The 15,996-nt window shown below is 42.7% G+C and overlaps 1 protein-coding gene across 8 annotated transcripts in view; it reads right to left on the reverse strand.

Moving 5' to 3' along the window:
- Positions 1 to 15,996, reverse strand: part of agtpbp1 (ATP/GTP binding carboxypeptidase 1) — a 426,905-nt gene that overhangs the window by 288,126 nt on the left and 122,783 nt on the right. For 4 of the 8 annotated variants that reach the window (XM_068030050.1, XM_068030049.1, XM_068030047.1 and 1 more), the window contains exon 4: positions 2,874 to 2,906. The exons of 3 other annotated variants lie outside the window; for them this stretch is intronic. In XM_068030050.1, the coding sequence (XP_067886151.1) occupies positions 2,874 to 2,906 (33 nt within the window). The remainder of the gene's footprint in view (positions 1 to 2,873; positions 2,907 to 15,996) is intronic. One more of the 8 variants, XM_068030051.1, reaches the window with a different exon arrangement.

The following is a 15,996-nucleotide window of genomic DNA, read 5'->3' on the forward strand; positions in this document are numbered from 1 at the left end:
CATTCCATTTGCCTTCTTCACTACTTGCTGCACCTGTATACTAACATTTTGTGACTCATGCATTAGAACACCTCAATCCCTCTGTACCTCGGAGTTCTGCAGTTGTTCTCCATTTAAGTAATACTCTGCTTTTTTATTCTTCCTGCCAAAGTGAACAACTTCATATTTTCCCACATTATACTCCATCTGCCAGATTTTTGCCCACTCACTCAACCTATCTAGATCAGTCTGCAAGCTCCTTATGTCCTCTTCACAACATACTTTTCTACCGATCAAAGTAGGGTTGTATTCTCTGGAATTTAGAAGGATAAAGGGCAATTTGATTGAAGTTTGCAAGATATTAAGGGGATTGATAGAGTAGATGGACAGAAACTATTTCTGTTGGTTGTGGAGTCTGGGACTAGTGGATATAGTCTAATAATTAGGCAAGACCTTTCAGAAGTGAAATTAGGAAGCACTTCTACATACAACAGGTGGAGAAAGTTTGGAAAACTCTTCTGCAAACAGCTGATGAGAGATCAACTGGTATCTTTAGATCTGAGATTGATAGATTTTTTTAAAAATCAAAGCTATTTAGGGATATGGAACAAAGGCTGGTATGTGGAGTTTGGTTGCAGATCAATCACGATTGCATTGAATCACAGAACAAGCTTGAGGAGCTAAAAGATCTACTCATGTTCTTATTTTCCCAAGTAAAACATCTACTGTCAGTAAAGCAGGGCAACAAGGTGTGTTAGATTTAAGCTGATATTGAATGGCTATTTGTTAGCCACTCAGTAGCTGCTTACAGAGAGGGTTGGTAATTAAACTAACCAGTACAGCAACTTCTAACAATCCTGACATACTACTGTTCTGACCAGGTGAGAAAGGGGTCTAGGGGCTCCCTCTCAGCCTTTGATTAGTTTAATGGTAACAGCGTTAAATTTTTAAAACATTGTGTTTTTAGCTCCCCCTCAGTGAATCCTTGTTCACTGCTTTCCAACTGTAAGGCAAAGAAATCAAATCAGACAGGTTTTCTTAGATTTAAACAAGAAAGGTGGAAGTTTATTAATCTTAAACTCTAATTCAGTTAACGACTACAAGTACGCGATGTGACCATGCTCGCATGCGTACGTGATAAATACACACGCAGATAGAGACAGAAAAAATAGAAAGAATAAAGGGGAAAAGTGTGAGGCAATAGCTGGATTGTAATTACAGTCCTTTGAGTTCGATGTGGAGTCTTTGGTTGTCGGTAAATCTTGCCGTTCGTTGTGGTCCAGTGCACGCTTTAACTTGTTTCGATGTAGGAGTCTTTTCATTCTTGAGGTTTAAATGACTTCAGTGGGTCCGGAGGTTTGTGAGAAAGCGAGAGAGCGCCAGCCAGGAGAGCGGCTCTCTTGTTACCAGTTCAATTGCAATCTGCAGTCCGTCTTCAAACTGTCCTGTGAGCACAATTCAAAACTCCAAGTTGGCCAGAAGGTTAGTCATGTGACTAACTGGTTTAACCACTCCTGCATTTGTGGATTCTCCATCTTAGCAGACACTGGAATGCAAGCTTTCTACATCTTCAATGTCTGGTGATCAAAATCCATTTGGGTTAATTGGACCATGGAGTAGTTGCTTTGTATCCACAAGCACCGTCTCTTAGAATGCAAATGTCCTCCAGCCAAATATCTGGTGATCTCTTTAAACAAGTCATTTCTTCACTCCAGCAACAGTTTAAAATTAACGTTCATATGACAAAATTAATGTGCCTCATGCTTGGCTGGTGGGGTTCTTCATGACGCTACAAATAGAATTACAGGAATGGACTGGGCAGCGAAGGAGGCTGCAATTACTGCTGGTTATGTTCCCTCATTTGCTAAGAGGGAAGCATATTTTTGCAATAAAATAGTCCTTGATCAGCTACGTCCAGGAGTGTTGAAGCTGCACCCAGATCTCGCATTACTTTCAAATGTAGTAGTGCTTCAAAAATAATAATGCTGATGTATATGGAACAGTTACTAGCGTAAAAAATGTAAACAGATGTAAGCATTAATTTAATAACTTTGCAGTTGATAAAGCTAGACTTTCAAACCTAATTTTTGTGATCCTTCCCAGAAGCTATTGTAGTCACATTGAACCAATTCTAATAACTGAACGTATGCAAATGAAATGTGAACAAAATGTTAGTAAAATCTATAAAAGGTACAAAACACAGTGCATTGTAAACTCAAATCAAACAGGACTCTAACATTAGTGTCAACAATTCCTGCATCATATAAACTGTTAATGTAGGAGTGAAATCATTAAACTCTATCGACCGTTCACTGTAGAACTGTGCTTTGTTACAAAATAACTGGGAGATGCAGGACTACAAAAGTTATCCAGAGAAAATGCTGTAAACAGGTCAGGCAGCATCTGCCAAGAAAAAGGTATTAATGCTGTGTGTGTGTGTATCCTTTGTCAAAAAGTTTTGATGAAAGGCCTACCTCTGAACCACATTGGTTCCCTCCACCGACGCTGCCTGCTGAGTGTTTCCAGTATTTTCTGCGTGTTTAGCAGATTTCTAGCATGTGCAGTTTTACTTTTGCTTTTTATTTCTAAAGATTCAATCCACTCACAGCCTGTGAGAACATTTTGCTGAACAGAGCTAGACAAAAATCACTTTTTGCCTTTCAACTGAATCAAGTCATGCCAATTGCCTTTTCTTGTGTCATCACCATGCAGCTGCTCAATTAATGTCAACTGGAACAAAATGCTCAGCATGTCATCAGTTCAATGTTCACATTCCCAAATTCAAAACTGATAGAATACCCTAATAAATAAAGTGAAATTACTATAATACGAGTAAGTACGAAAAGGTCTGATGCTATGCAGTCATTAAAATTAATCACAGAACAGAATCCTACCTGACGCTTGTAGGACTGAGAAAGGGAATGCTGCTGGGCAAAACATAAGCAAATTAAAAATTTGTGCGACTGCAATGCAGCCTACGTATATCAACCGAAATCAAAGTGAATTAATATTTACAATGCAGAGCAGAGAGGATTAAGTTATGCTTCATGAGTAGGGAGACCTTGCTCCAGAACTTGATACTTGTTAAACTATTCTCTCTCAACAGAAAAGACTTTAAGAATGCAAGTGAAATTTATTTTGAACTTCTACTCACTGTAACAACCACTCTCCCAATTCTACTTGCATTTTAAGGGCTCCTTTATAATAATTAAAAATGATTCAACCAACTCTGCAATTCAAAAGAATGCAAAATGGACTAAAGTAACCCAAGATAAAATAGATATATTTATTTACATATGGATAACATTGCATATTTCCAACAAAAAAATTCTCATACAGTGGGGACTATCAATAGAACCAGTATGACACCACAACTTCCTCTGCTTGGTGAAAACAAGGCAGATTAAGAATTAAATTCCAAGGGCCACATTTACCATTCTTTTACAGCCACGTGGCCAATTAAAAGCCACCGTTTCCTTGGGCTGTTGAGATGATCAATTAATTTGGGCAGCAACCTCATCAATCCATGTAAATTGGTGTCTTGTAACATCATGCAAGAAGCAGGCTGCCTATACAAGTTAAGTGTAAAACTTATTTTATGTAATTTTTACACTAATATCGCTCACAGGACACCATATAAGTCCTGGGGCAAAGGCAAGGTTCAACAAGCCAGGGACCCAACAAGTGGCTTTATGTCCAGTCAGATTTGCTAGTTGTTTAAATACAATAGGACATTAGACCCATGTGATATCTTCATTCACTTCCATCAGATGGCTTCATTACACATCATTGAAACAAATATTAGTGGTGCCTGATAAAGTAAAGGTTTCATTTTCACCCCAACAACTGGCAACAAACTGTAAATGCTCCTGGCCGACTCATATATGGAGTGATTCTGTTTAGTGCTAACCTTGGACCCCAATGCTTCATGAAGTTTCCTTTGCAGACCACACCAATCACCCCACCCAGGCCCCCCAACCCGCCGAAGGCTGCATGAGCTGGGAGATTGAGCCTGACAAACACAGCAAAGAGGTCGGCCATTCTTTATGCTCTATCCATTTCTTTGCAGCTGGAGGACGTTCAATGGCATTACCATAGCCGAATCCCCCACAAACAACATCCTGGGGGTCACCATTGACCAGAAACTGAACCGGACCAGACACATAAATATTGAGGCTAGAGAACTGCTTTAGGTCGGGAAAAGGAACCCGACCCAAACCCAACAGAACGACAGCGGGCCTGAGCTCGACCCAGCCCGAGTCCCTCCGATTTTGCGCCGAGCACGACCCAACCCGAACCCGCCACTACTTGGCCCGACCCGAGCGCGACCCGACCATCCGTTCACTTACCTTCCTGACACCGCACCTGCAAGAAGCTATAGCGCATACGCGAGACATCATAGTGACGTCACTCACTCACTGCGCAGACTCAGTTTCGACCCAGACTCCCAGTTCAGGTAAGTTTTTTTATTTTTAATACTTACCAGCAGAGCACTTACCGTGTGTGTCCGGCCCGACCCGACTCGATCTGGACTCGGCCCGGCCCGACCCGAGCCCGAAAGCCGGCCCTGGAAGATGGGCCTGACCCGACCCGAACCAGACACATGCCATCAGGTCCGGGTCAGGTAGCAGGCCTCTAATACAAGTGCAGGTCAGAGGCTAGGAATTCTGCAGCGAGGAACTCACATCCTGTCTCCCCAATGCACAAGTCAGGAGTGTGATGGAATACTCTCCACTTGCCTAGATGGGTGCAGCTGCAACAACACTCAAGAAACTCGACACCATCCAGGACAAAGCAACCCACTTGACTGGCACCCCATCCACCACCTGCAACAGTCATTCCCTCCACCACTGACACACAGTGGCAGCCGTGTGTACCATCTACAAGATGCACTGCAGCAACTCATCAATGCTCCTTCGACAGCACCTTCTAAACCTGCAACCTCTACCACCTAGAAGGACAAGGGCAGTAAATGCATGGTAACACCACCACCTGCAAGTTCCCCAAGCTACACACCATCCTGACTTGGAACTACATCGCCATTCCTTCACTGTCGCTAGATCAAAATCCTGGAACTCCCTTCCTAACAGCTCTGTGAGTGAACCTACACCCCAAGGACTGCAGCGGTCCAAGAAGACGCCTCATCACCACCTTCTCAAGGGCAATAAATGCTGGCGTAGCCAGCGATGCCCACATCCCCCGAATGAATTTTTAAAAATTGTATTTATAGTAACTTTCATTGTAGCAAACAGCCCAAGGTATTTGATAAGTGAAGAGAAAAGTGTGAGGCGAGTTATTGTTTGTCTCAAAGATGGTGAGAGAAGTGGAGAGTCAGATGGGTTTAAGAAGGGAATTCTAGACAGTAGGGCTCAAAGCTCGGCCACACCAGTGGTGAGCAAAGAGAGGCAGGAATGGCAAAAAGGCCAATCATTTTTGGCAGTTAACAAAAGTGTAACTTTCAAAAGACGTTCGACACTCAAAAGGGTTACTATGCATCGTTTCATTGCAGTGATGTCTGCCACTGGGCAAAACATTTGCTTGAGGTACTCATGGAGTCAAAAATGGCAGAGAGGTAGAGCTGAGAGTTATTAGCACAATTGAAGCTGACTCCATGCTTATGTATAATGCTATGGAAAAGCAACATGCAGATGAGGAAGAAGAGAGGCTAAGGACAGATCCTTAGGGGACTATGCAGGGGACAGTGCAGACCAGAGAGAAAAGCCACTGTAGAGATGCATTGCTGCATTTTGTAACAAGAGTGCTTCTATTTTTTGTAAAATATGTTTTTAAGGAGTTATAATTGAATTATAGACATTGATTCATCTGGAAGCTTGAAGAGATGCTGAACTTTGTGTTCTTTTCAAAGTGGCCACCAGAAGGTTCCTGGACTTGGCTTGTAAACAAATGCTTGCTGGAAAGCATCCATTTGCAGATAATTACCCAGCTTGTTGTTTTGACTTCTAGAAAATGTTTACAGAGAAGTGACAGGTCAAGATTTACAGGAGTCAGGAGGCTTGATTCTTGTGACATTGTTTTGGTTTCACTTTGGACAGTGAGCTGTACTGTAAACTACTTGGAAGACAGTGATTTTTGCCGGCCAAGGAAACCCAACTCATCTCTTTCTCTCTTTGAAAGAAATTCTGCGTGTCCAGTTTGTCAGTCTCTTCTTTCCTCCTGTATTTCAAGAAACCCTGCGTATCGAAAGCATTGGAACTGAAACCCCTGTTGCTGCATTTCTGCTGTAAGGTTTGTCTGAGGTCTCTGTAGCTGCATTTCTTGGAAAGCCTACCCAAATTGATCTTCAACATCGCCTGGAAAGAACTGTTCTAGGAAGACTCCAGTGACAGCCATCTATACGCAATTGGGACGCCAAACCAAACCAAAGGACATTTTTCCATATCTTCCCTTTTTTTTTTAAATCAAGAACGAGCAAGTATTCAGCCTAAGTGTTTTTTAAAATCTTTTCCTTTGTAACAGAGTTCTAAAACCAAAATCCCTTTTATTTTTCTGCTTAACTGATATATGGGTGCGTGTGTGTGTGCGTGCATGCATGAGGTGCTAAGGTTAAAAAAAAAGGAATTAGACTTCAAGCTGTGTGTTTATGCTTCGCTTCATTACTGGTAAAGACTCGTTTTATAACAGATAATTTCATTGTTTACTAAAGAAGCCTGGTTGGTGCGTTTTATTCTAGGAAAAATAGAGCCTATGGTTGACCGTGTCAGTAAGTGGGAAAATTTAAATATATGTTGTGACTTGTGGGAAAGTGGAACTAGAATAAGCAGTGCACTCCTACCGCCTCAGTTGTAACAATTTGGGCAAATAGCAGTAGAATGACACAAGGTCAGCCACAGAGCAGGCCAACAGAGAAGAAGCAATTGTTGATTAAATAGAATACTGTTGAAGGGTTAAGGAAGCCAAGGAGGGCTAATGCACCATGTACACAGTCATTAAGTACAGCATTCATGACTTTTAATTTTGGGAGAGATATAGGAGGTCACAACAATATTCAAGACCCTAGCTGCGAGGTTAGCTGCGAAATGGGACAGCTAGAGAGGATAGAGAGTTGAGAGTAAGCTTTGAGGAATGAAATGATGACAGTTATTTTGAAAGAGAAAGGGATGATGCAGGAGTAAAAACATTTAGAATTTTAGCAAGCATAGTTAAGTGGTCCAGCATTAAGATTAAGGTAGCAGGAGGGGATCTTATGATCAAAGCAGATTTTCTTGACCAGGCAGCAGGCGTGATGGGAGAGGAAATGCACAATGACAGGGAATTTAAGGTAGGGTGGGTGGGATACAAGTGAAAGGTTTGGAGTAGTCGGGGAGAGAAAGTAGCAGCTGACTGAGAAGCTTTAATCTTAGAGATGAAGAATTAATGAGCTTTTCAATCTTGGTAATGGGGATGAGATTGTAACTGTTGGGTGAAAGGAGTTTGAAGAGGCAGTTCATAATGTAAAATAGAGCCTTGAGAAGTCACCTCCCTTCAGAATGGTTCAGCCAAAATACAGCAACAAGCAACACAGAGCCAGATAGGTCAATTAAAACCTAGACCAGTCATGGGCTTGAGTTCAGCGGCCAACTGAAGAATCCAAAATAAAATAACCTCAGTGTCACAGAGAAAATCAGGATCTTAAGCAACCCCTCTCTTACATTTCATTTTCTTGTCACTCTCGGTCCTGAGTGGTACAGCAGCCTCTGTGTTTTACATTAGCCATTAACGGAGTAAAGTATGATGGGTGTGATTTTACATCTTGTTGAAAGTGGCACCAGTCAGAGGAACATAGAAGCAGGGGTAGGCCATTCAGCCTAACGAGCCTGCCCTGCCTTTCAATACGATCATGGCTCATCATCCACTTCAATGCCTTTTTCCCACACTATCCCCCATATCCTTTTATGTCACTGGTATTAAGAAATCTGTCAATCTCTGCTTTAAACACTCAATGACTGAGCTTCTACAGCCCACTGGGATATAGAATTCCAAAGATTCACAATCCTTTCTCCTCATCTCTGTCCTAAGTGGCTTCCCCCTTATTTTAAAATTACGTCCCATGGTTCTAGACTCCCCAACCAGGGGAAACATCTTACCTGTACCTACCCTGTCTATCCCTTTAAGTATTTTCTGGGTTTCAATGGGATCACCTCTCATTCTTCAAAACCTGATCTAACCAAGGTTCCAGACAATTGAAGCAGAAAGCAAGTAATCCTCTTGTGATATTGTGAACAGATGGGGCCCAAGTACTTGTGGTATCCCACGAGTCACAGCCTGTGAACGCGAGAATGACCTACTCTCTGCTTTCTGCCTGTTAACCAATCCTTAATCCATGCCAGTATATTACCTCCTATCCCATGTGCTTTAATTTTGCTACCCAACCTCCTGTGGGAAACTTTATCAAAAGCCTTCTGAAAATCCAAGTATACTAATCCACCGACTCCCCTTTATCAAGTCTGTTATTAACATCCTCAAAAAACGCCAACACGTGCGTCAAAGATGATTTCCCATTCATAAATCCATGTTGACATCCTTCAGAATAGATTCTAACATTTTCCCTATTACTGATGTAAGGCTAACATTTGTCGTTCCCTGTTTTCTCTCTCCCTCCCTTCTCAAATAGTGGGGTGACATTTGCTAACTTCCAATCTGCAGGAACCATTTCAGAATCTAGAGAACTTTGGAAGATGATCAGCAGTGCATCCACTATCTCTATAGCTACCTCTTACAACACTCTGAGATGTAGAATATCAGGTCCCAGGGACTTATCAACCTTCAGCCCCATTAATTTCTCCAATACAACCTTCTTACTAATACTAATTTCCTTCAATTCCTCATTCGCCCTGGTCCCTTGGATCTCTAATTCTGGGAGATTTCTTGTATCTTCCTCAGTGAAGACAGACACAAAGTAATCATTTAGCTTCTCAGCCATTTCTCTATTCCCCATTATAAATTCTCCTAACTCTGCCTGTAATGGACCCATATATGTCTTAACCAATCGTTTCCTTTCTATGCACCTATAGAAGCTTTTACAGTCAGAGGATGCTGGCTGGTGTACAGTCAGCAGCAACTAGCACTGGGTACATCCTGCACTGCAACCAAACATCTGAACCAGATCCAATAACCAACTGATTTCAATGAATGCCAAAGTAATGCAGGTGTAACACTCCCTAAATCATAAGAAACATGGGGCTGACTTTTGTCAGACAGGGTCAAGTCCCAATGCCAGGGTTGAAAGCAGGAGCCGACCCCAGTCCAACAGGCAGCAGGACCCTAGGACGGCAGCTAATTAACAGGCTGTCGCCGGGGCCATTGTCCAATTGAAGACGGCCGCACACAATCTCCAGGCTGCCAGCCCAATCAGAGGGCCAGCAACTCAGCAGCCTTGGCAACACCACCGCTAGCGATGGTCACTGCTTAGACTGCCTCAGGAAGGAGAGGGCATCTCAACGTTGAGGCGCCCTTGAAGACAGACAATTTTTCTAAGAAGCCAGGGCCAGGCAGGAAGGCCCCAGTGATCAAGGTGTGGGTTATTCCAGCTGCAGCGCTTTGGATGCGGGGGTGGCCATTGCCGCTAGGGGTTGTCTCTGTGGGCCATCAAGAGAGTCACCTCACTGGAACCGGCCATATCTGCCAGTCTCCCCATATTGCGGTGGTCCCTTCTGACACTAGTAAACTGTCGGTGGGATGGGAGGTGGCCCTTAATTGGGCAATTAATTGCCTTAATTGGCAGGTTCCCACGGTTAGTAATATGCCATGGAGGCAGTAAGACGTTGGGCTCCCCTCCTGACATCTTCCCCCGCCATATTGCCAGCCTTCCCGCCTCCAGGATGAGAAAATTCAGCCCATAGAAACATAACAAAAGGAGAAGTAAGCCATTTGCCCCTTGAGCCTGCTCCACCACTCCAACATGATCATGGCAAATGTTCTACCTCAACTCCACCTTTCCACATTATCCCTATCTTCCTCAATTCCCTTAGTACACAAAAATCTGCTGACCTCTGTCTTGAATATGCTCAATGATTGATTATCTACAGTTCTCTGGTACAGAATTCCAAAGATTCACAAACCTTTAAATGAAGAAATCTCTCCTTTAGAGTGTCTGCTTTGGCTCAAATGGTAGCACTCCTGCATGAGTCTCAAGGTCCCAGGTTCAATTCCCTGTCACAAAAATCAAGGCCAACACTCGAGTACAGTACTGAGGGAGCGCTGCACTGTCAGAGGTGCCATCTTTTGGATGAGACGTTAAACCAAGGCCCCATCTACCTGCTCGGCTCAATGTAAAAGATCCCATGGCATTATTGCGAAGAGGAGCAGGGGAGTTATCCCTGCTGTCTTAAACAATATTTATTGCTCAATCAACATCACAAAAATAGGTTATCTGGTCATTACCATTTTGCTGGCTGTGGGATTATGCTGTATGCAAATTGGCTGCTGCGTTTCCTACATTACAACAGTGACTACATTTCAAAAGTACTTCATTGGCTATAAAGTGCTTTGAGACATCCAGCAGTCTTGTAAAATGCTATATAAATGCAAGTCATCTTTTATTTCTTATCTCAGTCCTAATCTGCCAACCACTTATTCCAAGACTGTGGCCCCGTGCTCTAGCTTCCCCAACCAGAGAAACCTTTTTCAACATCTAACTTGTCAAGCCACTTAAGAATTTTATATGTTTCAATGTTATATGGCGGTACAGTGGCGTAGTGGTTAGCACCGCAGCCTCACAGCTCCAGCAACCCGGGTTCGATTCTGGGTACTGCCTGTGCGGAGTTTGCAAGTTCTCCCTGTGACCGTGTGGCTTTCTGCCGGGTGCTCCGGTTTCCTCCCACAGCCAGAGACTTGCAGGTTGATAGGTAAATTGGCCATTATAAATTGCCCCTAGTATAGGTAGGTGGTAGGGGAATTGAGGAAAGGTGGGGATGTGGTAGGAATATGGGATTAATGTAGGATTAGTATAAATGGGTGGTTGATGGTTGGCACTGACTCGGTGGGCCGAAGGGCCTATTTCAGTGCTGTATCTCTAAATAAATAAAAAATTAGATCACCTCTCATTCTTCTGAACTCTAAGGAATATAGATGAAGAAATTCCTGTTCATCTCAGTCTTAAATAACCTACCCCATATTCTGAGACTGTCCCCTGGTTCTAGACTCACCAGCCAGGGGAAACATCCAACCTGCAACCACAATGTCACGCCCTGTAAGAATTTTGTAAGTTTCAATGAGATCACTTCTCATTCTTCGAAACTCTAGAGAATACAGGTCCAGTTTCCTCAATCTCTCCTCAATAGACAATCCTGCCATCCCAGGGATTAGTCTGATGAACCTATGCTGCAATCCCTCTATGGCAAGTATATCCTTCCTTAAATAAGGAAACCAAAACTGTATATAATACTCCAGGTGTGGTCTCTCCAAGGCTCTATACAATTGCAGCAAGACATTTTTACTGCTGTACTGAAATGAGAAATATACTAATTCCCATAAATTTTACAACAGGACTAAGGTAAATACTTGAATGATAGCCCCTGCAGAAAACACAACCAACATAAGATAGATTAAAGGGCATCTCTTCATACACAGCTATGCAAAAAGTTCTAGTCGGCTCACGCAAAGACAAGTAAGCAACTCAAGATTCAAATGTTTTGCACCATAGTTTACATTAATTTCTCGGTTACCACTTCCTTTGTATTATTGCAGGATCTTTTGAGACAATCAGTTCAAAGTTACAAATACAGAGTTATTTCTAACTTCAGTTTTGTACTGTTTTTCAAAAATATGTTTCATGTAACAAAAACGCAAGCTCTTAACGATCTCAAATTAGTTTGGTGCTTACGTTCCTGTGGAATATACCCATGGATGAGGTATCTGGGACGAGCATTGCATTTTCTGTCGAAAGAGCTGGCCATTTCTGCAGTGGACTGTCAGGTTAATTTTGCACATGCACACTACCAGCAGCCACGAACCACTACTTTTATAAGTTGTCAATGACAGAACGGGGGGTCAGAAAACTCAACATATTAGAGGTTTGTTTTGGAAATAAAAATGACCTGGTAAACTATATGGGCAGTTGACTCAACAAATTTTATTTCCAACTTACATTGATATTGTCATGATGCCAAAAGAACTTAAAAAGAATGCGTAGAGAATATCTGATATCTCTCCCATACACACACGCACGATATTTGATATTGCAATTAACAGTCTTGTATTCCATAAATGTATTTTATTCAGCATCAGAAACTTCTCAACCGGCGAGAGAAAACTTGAAAATGACTGCACAACTATAAAGTTTAAACCAAAAATAAATTTTGTAAGAAATAAAGTGCCCACTTTTCCCAGAATTCCACATTTGAATCCCTCCAATCAGGTTTTCACCCCTGCCACAGTACCAAAGCGGCTCTTATCAAAGTCACGAATGACATCCTATGTGACTGTGACAAATGTAAACTATCCCTTCTCATCCTTCTCGAACTGTCTGCAGCCTTTGACACAGTTGATCACACCATCCTCCAACGCCTCTGCATCGACATCCAGCTGGATGGGAGTACACTTACCTGGTTCCATTCTTTTCTATCTAACCGTAGCCAGAGAATCGCCATCCATGGTTTTTCTTCCCACTCCCATACAATTACCTCTGATGTCACTCATGGATCTATCCTTGGCCACCTCCTTTCTCACCTCCACGGTGCCCCTCTTCACCATCATCTCTCTTGACCCCTCCATTGTGTCTAAAGGTCAGACTGCTTGTTTGACACACAGCACAGAATGAGCAGAACTTTCCTCCAATTAAATATTGGGAAGATTAAAGCCATTGCCTCCAGTCCCCACCATAAACACCGCTCCGTAGCCACCAACTCCATCCCTCTCCCTGGCAATTGTCCAAGGCTGAACCAGACCGTTTGCAACCTTGGTATCATATTTGACCTTGAGACAAGCTTTCAAACAAATATCCTCACCGTTACTATGACTGCCTACTTCTAGCTCCGTAACATCGCCCGTTTCCACCCTACTTCAGTTCTTCTGCTGCTGAAACCCGCATCCATGCCTTTAATCACCTCCAGACTTGACTATTTTAATGCACCCCTGGCCAACCTCCCACATTCGACCCTCTGTAAACTTGAAACCAACCAAAACTCTGCTGCCTGTGTCCAAACACGCACCAAATCCCGCTCGCCCATCATCCCTGTGCTCACTGACGCACACTGACTCCCAGTTAAAATGCCTCGATTTTAAAATTCTGATCCTTGTTTTCAAATCCCTCCAAGTCCTGCCCCCTTCCTATTTGTGCAATCTCCCCCAGCCCTACAACCCTCAGATCTCTGCACTTATCTAATTCTGGCCTCTAAACATCCCAAATTTTAATTGCTCCACCCGTGCTTTCAGCTGCCTAGGCTCTAAGCTTTGGAATTCCCTCTCTAAACCTCTCTGCCTCATTTTTCTCCTTTAAGAGACTCCTTAAAGTGTATCTCTTTGACCAAGGTTTTGCTCATCAATATCTCATGTGACTTTGTATCAAATATTGTTTAGCAATGCCCCTGTGGAGCACCTTTGACGTTTTATTACAATAATGGCAGTATATACATACAAGTTGTTGCTGATATGGCAATATGGTTAAAGGTATTTGTTCATTCAAATTTTTAAGCAAACCTGCTGCACCTACCACCAAAACATTCCACAATCTGCTAAAACACAATACAGTAGGCGTCTTTCATGAATATTGAAAAAGCATCTTGACATCTTGTGAATGACTCTATGCAAATGTTGCTAAAGTAGAGTCATTTACAGCACAGAAGGTGGCCATGCAGTCCATCGAGACCATACTATCTCCACGCAGCTATTCAATCAGTTCCACTCCCCTGCTCGATCCTCTAGCCGTGCAAGACTATTTCCTTCAAGTGTCCATCCAATTTCCTTTTGACATCATTGATTGCCTCTGTTTCCACTACTCTTGTGATCATATTCCCCCTGCATCTCTTGTCCAAAACCTTTAATCTGTGTCCCCTAGTCCTTGTAGCATTAGCTAATGGGAACAGTTTTTGCTGGTCTAACTTATCTCAGCCTGTCATAATCTTGTACACGTCTATTAAATCTGCCCTCAATCTCCTTTGTGCTATGGAGAACAAACCCAGTTTTTCCAACCTAACCTTTTAGCTTAAATTCCTCATCCCTGGAATCATTCTGGTAAATCTCCTCTGTACCCTCTCAAGGACCCTCCCATCCTTCCTAAAGTGAGGTGACCAGAACTGAACGCCAATACTCCAGTTGGAACCTAACCAGAGCTTTACAAAGGTTCAGCATTTTGTACTCAATGCCTCTGTTTATGAAGCCCGAAATCCCGTATGCTTTACTAACCACTCTCAATATGTCCTGCCAGCTTTAAAGATCAATGCACATGCACCCCTAGGTCCCTCTGTTCCTGCACACTCTTTAGAACTGTGCCATTAAGTCTATATTGCCTCTCTCTATTCCTTCTACCAAAATGCATTACCTCACTCTTCTCAATATTAAATTCCATCTGCCTCCTGTCTGCCCATTCTGCCCTGTTAACATAACATAAGAAATAGGAGCAGGAGTAGGCCATTCAGTCCTTCGATCCCGCTCCGCCATTCAATGAGATCATGGCTGACCTTCTACTTCAACACCATTGTCCCGCACTATCCCCAAAACCCTTGATGTTTTTAATATGTAGAAATCTATCAATCGCAGTCTTGAACTTACTCAACGACTGAGCCTCCACAGCCCTCTAGGACAGAGAATTCGCAACCCGCTGAGTGAAGAAATTCCTCCTTAGCTCAGTCCTAAATGGCCTATCCCTTATTCTGAGACTGCGCCCCTTGGTTCTGGACTACCCAGCCAGGGGAAATATCCTTCCTGCATCAACCCTGTCATGCCCTGCAAGAATTTCGTATGTTTGAATGAGATCACCTCTCATTCTTCTAAACTCCAGAGAATAAAGGCCTAGTCTATTTAATCTTTCCTCATAGGATAATCCCTCCATTCCAGGAATTAGTTGTGAACCTTTGTTGCACTCCCTCGATGGCAAGTATATCCTTCCTTAGGTAAGGAGACAAAAATTGCACAGAATACTCCAGGTGCAGTCTCACCAAGGCTCTATATAATTGTAGTAAGACTTCTTTACTCCTGTACTCAAATCCTCTTGTAATGAAGGCTAACATACCATTTGCCTTCTTAATTTCTTGCTGTACCTGCATGTTAACTTTCAGTGATTCATGAATCCCTTTGAAATTCAACACTTTCCAGCCTCTCACCATTTAAGAAATACTCTATTTCTGTTTTTCCTACCAAAGTGGAGAACCTCACATTTCTCCACCTTCCATCTGCCAAATTTTTGCCTATTTGCTTAGCCTTTCCAAATCCCCTTGAAGAGTCTTTGCATCCTCCTCACAACTCACACTTCCAACTCGCTTTGTGTTATCTACAAACTTGGAAATATTACATTTAATCCCCACATCCAAACCATTGATATAGATTGTGAATAGCTGGGGCCCAAGTCCTGATACTTGCAGTACTGCACTGGTCACAGCCTGCCAATCCAAAAATGACCCATCTATTCCTACTCTCTGTTTTCTGTCCGTTAACCAGTTCTCAATCCATGCCAGTAAATTCCCCCCCATCCGATGTGCTCTAATTTTGTTTACCAACCTCTTGTGTGGGACCTTATCAAAAGCTTTCTGAAAATCTAAATATACCACATCCACTGGCTCCCCGTTATCTATTCTGCTAGTTACATTCTCAATAAAACTCCAACAAGTTTGTTGTTAAACATGATTTCCATTCCATAGATCCATTTAGACTCTGCCCAATCCTACCATTATTTTCTAAGTGTCCTGTTATCACATCCTTTACTATAGATTCTAACATTTTCCCTACAGCTGATGTTAGGCTAACAGGTCTTTAGTTGCAGGTTTTCTCTCTCCCTCCTGTATTAAATAGTGGGGTTACATTTGCCACCTTCCAATCTGCAGGAACCATTCCAGAGTCGCAGGAGGTTCATATCATCCTCACTGT

Source organism: Heterodontus francisci, chromosome 4 (genome assembly GCF_036365525.1).
Source record: "Heterodontus francisci isolate sHetFra1 chromosome 4, sHetFra1.hap1, whole genome shotgun sequence".
Lineage (NCBI taxonomy): Eukaryota > Metazoa > Chordata > Chondrichthyes > Heterodontiformes > Heterodontidae > Heterodontus > Heterodontus francisci.